The sequence below is a fragment of the Chanos chanos genome, chromosome 6, assembly GCF_902362185.1.
Source record: "Chanos chanos chromosome 6, fChaCha1.1, whole genome shotgun sequence".
Classification (NCBI taxonomy): Eukaryota; Metazoa; Chordata; class Actinopteri; order Gonorynchiformes; family Chanidae; genus Chanos; species Chanos chanos.
Window position 1 is genome coordinate 50,084,558 of NC_044500.1, and position 10,000 is coordinate 50,094,557.

The 10,000-nt window shown below is 39.0% G+C and overlaps 1 protein-coding gene across 1 annotated transcript in view; it reads left to right on the forward strand.

Moving 5' to 3' along the window:
* LOC115815530 (histone deacetylase 4) overlaps positions 1-10,000 on the forward strand; it is a 42,015-nt gene that overhangs the window by 19,154 nt on the left and 12,861 nt on the right. Inside the window, 4 exon segments of the mRNA XM_075353584.1 lie at positions 78-197; positions 821-918; positions 6,553-6,671; positions 6,934-7,067. Of these exon segments, the coding sequence (XP_075209699.1) occupies positions 78-197; positions 821-918; positions 6,553-6,671; positions 6,934-7,067 (471 nt within the window).

Genomic DNA, 10,000 nt, shown 5'->3' on the forward strand with positions numbered 1-10,000 from the left:
ACACACACAAACACACACACATAACACTCACTCATTCATACCTATGCTGACACATACACATTTAACCTGGTTTTCAGGACATTCATCATGGTGATGGGACCCAGCAGGCATTTTACAGAGACCCCCGCGTTCTCTATATCTCTCTGCATCGCTATGAAAATGGGGGTTTCTACCCGGGGACTGGATCACCCTCTGAGGTCTAACCCACAATTCTCTTCTGTTCCCACAATTCCCCTTAAATCATTACCCTGAGCTGTCAGGGAGCACATTCTTACAGAGTGGCAGACACAGTTATGCACAGTTATCATCAGAACACACTAAAGTGTATATTTTTCAGACAAAATATAAAGCCTAATTTTCATTAGATAGCAATCAAAATCCATCCCTCTAAAAGCATTAAAACACATCTTACTAACATCTCAAAACACAAGGCTCACCTCAAAACGCAAGACTCACATGACCACAATACAAAATTACAGTAAGGTAATGCAGATTTATAATAATACAGGCCTTTTCACTGTAGCACCATGAAAGAAAATATACCTTATTCATCCCCCTGGGGAAATACTTTAATAATTTAAATTCACTCATTTCAGCTGACAGAACCCAGAATCAAACCAGGAATGTTTCAGTCTTTCCTCTCATGTACTCACAGCTGAGCTTTTTCAGCGCCTTCAGGGGAGTGTTATGTTTTGTCTTTTCCATGACCAGTCATGTTCTCATAGACCCCTTGCTATGTTCCCCTCTTGTGTCTTGGACTGTGTGTGTGCATGTGTGTTTGGGCGCTGCGTCTGATGTGGTGTGTGTGTTTATCTCTCAGGTGGGAAGCGGTGCAGGTGTGGGCTTTAACGTTAACGTGGCGTGGAACGGTGGTCTCGATCCACCTATGGGAGACGCGGAATACCTGGCCGCTTTTAGGTACTGCAACTCCGGCATGCACTGTGCTCTGTGATCTGATGAGGGCAGACAAATTCATTTCCCTGCATATCGAGTTAGGTTTGCACGTTCACTGTCTTCATGGGGATGTTCGCTCTTTGTGACATGGCCCTGTTTTGACAATTGTTTGCAATTAAAGTGTTAGAGCATTGATGGGTTCATTCAGTAGATCAGTATTCACCAGTGTGTTTTGTTCTTTACATTCTGAAACCCTGCCATTACATCACTGTGTGATGTTGTAACTGGGGGAAATATTTTATATCCTTTATCATTAAAGATGAACAGTCTGAGGCAGCAGCGAACAGATGACAGTTAAAACAGTTTCCCCATTCCCCCAGAATCTCCCCTGGATAGTGTTCAGACATGTCAGACTTCAATCATTTTGTATACATGTTCTGTTGAGCAGTTGCTCTGTCTTACTGAGGAGGGGAAGTGCATGTTTTAAATGTCATCTGAATGGAACTTGTTTTCTTCTCTAGAACTTCCCAGTCCATTCTGTGTCCTTCCATTCTATTCTATTTCCAGCTGTGTTCATTTATACCTCTGTCCTCTGTACTGTAGCCTACTCTGCAGGTAGACCTCTTTAGCTCTATGTCACACTGAACACCTATCTTTCACTCTTCCATTCTCTACCTCTGTATTCTACTATAACACTGTAACACTGTATTTACACCTCTCTATGCAGCCAAAGGAGAATTTCTGCCAAGAAATAGATTTACATCTCTTTTCATGTTAAGAAAAGGAGAATTTTACATATTTTCTGAGCAAGATGCTGAAAACTCTAACAGCTGTTGCTCAAAATAAACATGAAAAAATTACTCTATGCTCAAAAATCCAACAATCTTTAAGAAATCTTTACAATCAGGTTTAGAAACTGGCAGACCTGTGTTCAGGATTATGGAATAGAGAAAAGTCTGACAAAAAGCTGAAGCCATTTTCTTTGACTCCTGCATTGATTCAGTTTCAGAACAGGGTCACAATTCAGTCCTGTGGTCTCATGTAGCATCCTCAGCAGGGACAAATACCAGACCTTTACCCTAATGACTACAGAGATAAAATCCACTAGACCTTTACCCTAATGACTACAGAGATAAAATCTACCAGACCTTTACCCTAATAACTACAGAGGTAAAATCTACTAGACCTTTACCCTAATGACTACAGAGATAAAATCTACCAGACCTTTACCCTAATAACTACAGACCTTTAGTTTAATGACAACATTAATAAAAAATACCAGACCTTTAATTTAATGACTACAGAGACAGAAGCTGCATGCCATGATCAATTCACTCTCCAACTCAATCAGGTCCAGGCTGGTCAGAGGTACTGCTGTGTTTTCAAAAAACATTCAACATTGTCAGTCATAATATCATACTGTCCACACTTTAGTTTCTGTTTTCACATCTTAACGTTGATAAAGTCCTGTGTACCAGACCTGATGCTGAAGCATAAGGATTGAGAGTCTAAAATGTAAAAGGTGAATGTCATGGTACAGGGACCTTCCCCTCAGTCTTTCCATTTATGTTACATTACATTACATTATATTACATCACACTACATTACACTACATTACATTATATTACATCACACTACATTACACTACATTACATTATATTACATCACACTACATTACACTACATTAAACTACATTACATTACATTACACTACATTACACTATATTACATCACACTACATTACACTATATTACATCACACTACATTACATTACATTACATTACACTACATTACACTACATTACACTACATTACATTACACTACATTACATTATATTACATCACACTACATTACACTACATTAAACTACATTACATTACATTACACTACATTACATTATATTACATCACACTACATTACATTACACTACATTACACTACATTACATTACACTACACTACATTACATTACACTACATTACACTATATTACATTACATTACACTACATTACATTACATTACACTACATTACACTACATTACACTACATTACATTACATTACATTACACTACATTATATTACACTACACTACATTACACCACATTACATTATATTACATTACATCACACTGCATTACACTACATTACATTATATTACATCACACTACATTACACTACATCACACTACATTACACTACATTACATTACACTACATTACACCACATTACATTATATTACATTACATCACACTGCATTACACTACATTACATTATATTACATCACACTACATTACACTATATTACATTACATCACACTATATTACACTACATTACATTATATTACATTACACTACATTACATTACACTACATTACACTATATTACATTACACTACATTACACTACATTACATTACACTACATTACATTACATTACACTACATTACACTACATTACATTACACTACAATGCATTACATTACACTACACTACACTACATTACACTACATTACATTACATTACATTACACTACATTATATTACATTAATAATAATAATAATAATAATAATATTTATTTTGAGCCCAATATCACTATTTAAAGTCTCAAAGGGCTTTACATGTCTATAACAAAGACAAATCAAAATTATATCATGCATAAGTTCGAGAAAATAGATAAGTCTTTAGTTTTGTTTTAAAAGTATTGAGAGAGTTTGCCTCTCTAACTTCTGTAGGTAAACCATTCCAGAGGAAGGGAGAGCGGTAGGAAAAGGCTCGGCTGCCAGCGGACTTCTTTTTAACTCTTGGAATGACTCATAATCCAGAATCTTGAGAGCACAGGGTGTGAGGTGGGTTATAGGGTGTAATTAAGTCAGACAGGTAGGAAAGCGCAAGCCCATGTAAAATTTTATATGTTAATAAGAGAACCTTAAAATCTGCCCTTGCATGAATTGGGAGCCAATGAAGGGAAGCCAGGACAGGGCTAATGTGATCAAACTTCTTCGTTCTGGTCAGGATTCTAGCAGCAGCATTCTGGACCAGCTGAAGACTATTGGTACTAGAGGCAGGCAGACCAGAGTACAGAACATTGCAGTAATCGAGGTGAGACGTGACGAATGCGTGAACAATGGTTTCTGCATCAGCCATACTTAGAAAGGGCCTAATTTTAGCAATGTTACGGAGGTGATAAAAGGCAGTTTTGGTTGTGTTCTTGATATGAGTGACCAGCGAGAGACTAGAGTCAAAAATCACACCAAGGTTTTTAGCTGAAGAGTTTTGAGAGATGATGCAGTTGTCAAAATTTAGGGTAAGATCACTAAAAAGATACATATGCGTAGGGAGACCAGTGACCAGCATTTCAGTCTTGCCTGCGTTAAGCATCAGGAAATTTGAAGACATCCAACCCTTAATAGCACAAAGACATGTCTCAAGGTTAGCCAATTCAGACTGGTCATTATGCTGGATAGGTAAGAAAATCTGAGTATCATCAGCATAACAATGGAAGTTAATGTCGTAACTACGAATAATGTCACCCAAAGGGAGCATATAAATAGAGAATAGAAGAGGGCCAAGGACTGATCCCTGAGGAACACCATAGTTAAGCTTACGGTATTCAGAGGTCACATTATTATAGTGGACACACTGCTTTCTCTCAGAGAGATAAGATTTAAACCAAGAGAGCGCCAGGCCACGAATGCCAATTTGGTTTTCCAGGCGCTTTAACAGTATAGTGTGATCGACCGTGTCAAATGCTGCAGTCAGATCAAGCAGAATAAGAACAGAGGTAGCACCAGCATCCATGGCTAAAAAAAAGATCATTAGTTACTCTAGTAAGCGCGGTTTCAGTAGAGTGAAAACACCTGAAGCCTGACTGAAATATTTCAAACAGACTGTTAGAGGACATATGGGCTGTCAGCTGAGCAGCTACAATTTTTTCAAGTATTTTTGAAAGAAACGGGAGATTAGAGATCGGCCTATAATTATTTAAGGCTTCAGGGTCAAGGTTTGGTTTTTTAAGTAAAGGCTTGATCACGGCTGTTTTAAAAGAGGAGGGTACAATACCAGATTTAAGTGACATATTTAGAGTGTTTAAGATTGTTGGGCCAAGAACCGAGAAAAGCTCCATGTAAAGTTTAGCAGGTAAGAAGCTGGTTTAGCAGGGTGCACCAATTTGGACAGCGTGTCTAGAGAGATAGGGTTAAATTGAGTTAAAAGGTGCACATCCTGAATATTCTTAGGCGCAGTAACAGAGAGCGTGCAGGCAGTCTGATCTGATAAATTAATTTGAATATTACGACGAATTAAGTCTATTTTTTGCGAGAAAAATTCAACAAAATCGTTTGCGGTAAAAGGGCTAGATTGAGGGGAGTGATTCTGGGTAAGTTTAGACATTGTATCAAAAAGGAACCTGGGGTTATTTTTGTTAACATTAATTATTTTCGAGTAATACATGGAATTGGCTGTGTAGAGAGCTTTATATTACATCACATTACATTACACTACACTACATTACATTACATTACACTACACTACATTACACTACATTACATTACTACATTACACTACATTACACTACATTACATTACATTACACTACACTACATTACATTACACTACATTACACTACATTACACTACATTACATTACACTACACTACATTACACTACATTACATTACACTACACTACATTACATTACATTACATTACACTACACTACATTACACTACATTACATTACACTACACTACATTACACTACATTACATTACACTACATTACATTACATTACACTACATTACACTACATTACATTACACTACACTACATTACACTACATTACATTACATTACATTACATTACACTACATTACACTACATTACATTACACTACATTACATTACACTACATTACATTACACTACATTACACTACATTACACTACACTACATTACATTACATTACACTACATTACATTACATTACATCAGATATCAACAGATACAACATCTTAAACGAACCTGACCTTTCCATATGAAGAGTTTTAATTTTAATTATCCTAGCACTGCCCCCTTAAAATAATTTTTTAAGGTAGTACTGAGGCCCCCTGAAAGATTTAGTGTTTTCTGTTAGTGTCATATGTGCTTTTGTTCCCACCTTGGGATGAAAATGATCTGTTTTACTTGTTCTATTGTATGCAAACCTTGTTTGTGAACCGTAAATTTATATATTTGTCTGTTTTATTGTATGTATATTTCAAAAATGAAAGCACAATAAATATTATACTCCATTAACCATTAATATACATTCTTCCTCTATTCCATTGTATTCTCCTGCATAGCTGTCTATTGCCCTGTCCTCCTCCATATGCCACTCTCTTCTCCTATTAACAGACATCAGACGCTGGACCGTCCCTACCGCCGGTGTGCAGGAGATCCTTAATGCTTTTAGTGCATGATACTTATGTCTCTCTCTCTGTCTCTCTCTGTCTGTCTGTCTCTCTCTCTCTCTCTCTCTCTCTCTCTCTGTCTGTCTCTCTGTCTGTCTCTCTCTCTATCTCTCTGTCTGTCTCTCTCTCTCTCCCTCTCTCTCTCTCTTCCTCTCTCTCTCTCTCTCTCTCTCTCTCTCTCCCTCTCTCTCTCTCTCTCTCTCTCTCTCTCTCTCTCTCTCTCTCTCTGTAGAACTGTGGTGATGCCCATTGCCCATGAGTTTTCTCCTGATGTGGTTCTGGTGTCATCTGGGTTTGATCCTGTGGAGGGTCATGATGTTTGTCTGGGTGGCTACAGGGTGTCTGCTGAATGTACAGTCATATTACAAACAACAATAAGAATAACAGTATAAACTACCACAATATGTACAATACTATAAACAAGATTACTGTTAATAAGAGTATGTCTTAAGAGTACATTCTAAAACCTAAGCATTCTTAAAGTGTAATATTCTTATATTACCTCACATTAGCGTCATAATAATACCTCATTATAATATTTAAATGAAACTCCTTACAGCATGCTTTGTTATAATTACCAGAAACATGCCTGTGTGTTACTGATGTGTCCCAGGTTTTGGAGTTTTGACTCAGATGTTGATGGGGTTAGCTGGGGGCCGTGTGATCCTGGCTCTGGAGGGAGGTCATGAACTCAATGCCATCTGTGATGCTGCAGAGGCATGTGTCAATGCTCTACTGGACAATGAGGTACATGCACACACACATTATACACACACAGACATTATACACATACACACACACACACACACACACACACATTATAAACACACACACACCCACACACACATATGTTCACAGGCATGCAGACACAAACACTGATACGTGTGAGTTGTCTTAAATAAACAGCATGTTATGTTAAATGCTTTTACTTTCATATCAGGCCTCTGAGTAGAGCCCTGGTCTTTGTGCTGTGACATGTTATGTTAAATGCCTTTACTATCATATCAGGCCTCTGAGTAGAGCCCTGGTCTTTGTGCTGTGACATGTTATGTTAAATGCTTTTACTTTCATATCAGGCCTCTGAGTAGAGCCCTGGTCTTTGTGCTGTGACATGTTATGTTAAATGCCTTTACTATCATATCAGGCCTCTGAGTAGAGCCCTGGTCTTTGTGCTGTGACATGTTATGTTAAATGCCTTTACTTTCATATTAGGCCTCTGAGTAGAGCCCTGGTCTTTGTGCTGTGACATGTTATGTTAAATGCCTTTACTTTCATATTATCATATCAGGCCTCTGAGTAGAGCCCTGGTCTTTGTGCTGTGACATGTTATGTTAAATGCCTTTACTTTCATGTTAGGTCTCTGAGTAGAGCCCTGGTCTTTGTGCTGTGACATGTTATGTTAAATGCCTTTACTTTCATATTAGGCCTCTGAGTAGAGCCCTGGTCTTTGTGCTGTGTCATGTTATGTTAAATGCCTTTACTGTCATATTAGGCCTCTGAGTAGAGCCCTGGTCTTTGTGCTGTGACAGACTACCATTATAAGAAAAGTAAAAAGTTTCAGTCCAAACTCAACCTTAAACTAAAACACTTTCACACTTTTAGTACAAACAATGGGCCTCATTCACCAATATCTTCCTAAGTTTTTTCTTAAATTTGTTCTTGAGAAAAGTCCTAACATAAACTGAATCGTTTGCACCTTTGGTCTTATAATGATGAATCCCATTGTCATTGTAAAGAACTAAGAGCGCGTGCCAGTTGTTCCTAATTAGTTCAAGTTCAAGTTCAAGTTCAAGTTTATTTAGAGCCCAATATCACTGTTTACAGTCTCAAAGGGCTTTACAGGCCACAACAGTCAAATCAAAATATGACGGCACCCCCTGACTTAATCCTCATGGCGGGCAAGAAAAAACTCCCCAAAAACCCAAGAGGGAAATGGGAAAATGGGAGAAATCTTGAGGAGGACCACAGAGAGAGGAGACCCCTCCTTGGCCAGACAGGCGTGCAATAGGTGCCGACCACGTGGGCAGTTACAATTGAAAGTAAATTGGGGCATGAACAAAGGGGATGGCGATGTAGACAGGAGGCTGACGGGGGATGGAAGATGATAACACCAGGATGGATCAGTCCACAGGGCGGGAGGAGTCAGGATCACTGGTGTCTCAGGAGTAGCATGTGTGGCTCGACAGAGAGAGAAAGAGAGAGAGAGAGAGAGAGAGAGAGAGAGGGGGGGGGGAGAGGGAGAGGGAGAGGGAGAGGGGGAGAGAGAGAGAGAGAGAGACACACATTGTCAGATGTTCATTTCCACATAATGGTAAAGGTAAATATACATCGTGTGCCGAGTGCAGGCAGGGACTCCAGCAAGACTAACTAGTACAGCATAGTTAAAAGGGAGAGCTAGAAGGTAATATGGACATGATGGCACTCTGGGACACAAGGCGGCCACCCACTCCACAGTCAACAAACCTGAGTGAACATGTTAGAGTGGGTGGGCGACAGCATCCAAACATCCCAGTTCACCAAACAATCTATGCCCGAGAACCCTCCAGATCTGCTCCTTTGCCTAGTGAAGAGCTATTAGCAAAAGGCTTGGCTAAACAGAAAAGTTTTCAGCCTTGACTTAAACATAGAGACTGTGTCTGAGTCTCGAACATTAATTGGGAGGCTGTTCCATAACTGTGGGGCTCTGTAAGAGAAGGCTCTGCCCCCTGCTGTAGCCATCATAACTCAAGGTACCAACAAATAGCCTGCATCTTTTGATCTAAGTAGGCGTGGTGGATCATAAAAGACCAGGAGTTCGCGCAGGTACTGTGGCGCAAGACCATTTAATGCTCTATATGTTAATAGTAAGATTTTATAATCAATACGAGATTTGACTGGGAGCCAGTGCAGTGTGGATAAGATAGGGGTGATGTGATCATATTTTTTGGTTCTAGTAAGAACTCTGGCTGCTGCATTCTGAACTAACTGTAGCTTATTTATACATCTATTAGAACATCCAGACAGTAAGGCATTACAGTAGTCTAACCTAGAGGTAATGAAAGCATGAACCAATTTTTCAGCATCTTGAAATGACAATGCATTTCTTATCTTGTTAATATTTCTAAGATGAAAGAAGGCTATCCTGGTAATATTATCTACATGAGATTCAAATGAAAGACTGGGGTCAGTAATTACACCAAGATCTTTTACTGCCGCACCTGATGAAAGAGAAAGGCCATCCAGACTAACTATGTGATCGGAAAGCTTACTCCTAGCTGCATGTGATCCTAGTACAAGTACTTCTGTTTTTTCAGAGTTGAGTGAGAGAAAGTTCGTAAGCATCCAGTGCCTAATATCCTTTAGACATTCCTCAATTTTGTTAAGTTGGTGTCTCTCGTCTGGCTTCGCTGAGACATACAGCTGTGTGTCATCAGCATAGCAGTGGAAGCTAATACCGTGTTTACGAATAACATTACCTAGAGGTAGCATATATAAAGAGAAAAGCAGTGGGCCTAAAACAGAACCTTGTGGGACTCCAAACTTTACCTCAGTATGTGCAGAGGACTCACCATTTACATCAACAAACTGATAACGATCAGTTAAGTAGGACCTAAGCCATAAGAGGGCCGTTCCCTTAACTCCAACAACATTTTCTAGTCTATCAAGGAGAATGGTATGATCAATGGTGTCAAAGGCTGCAC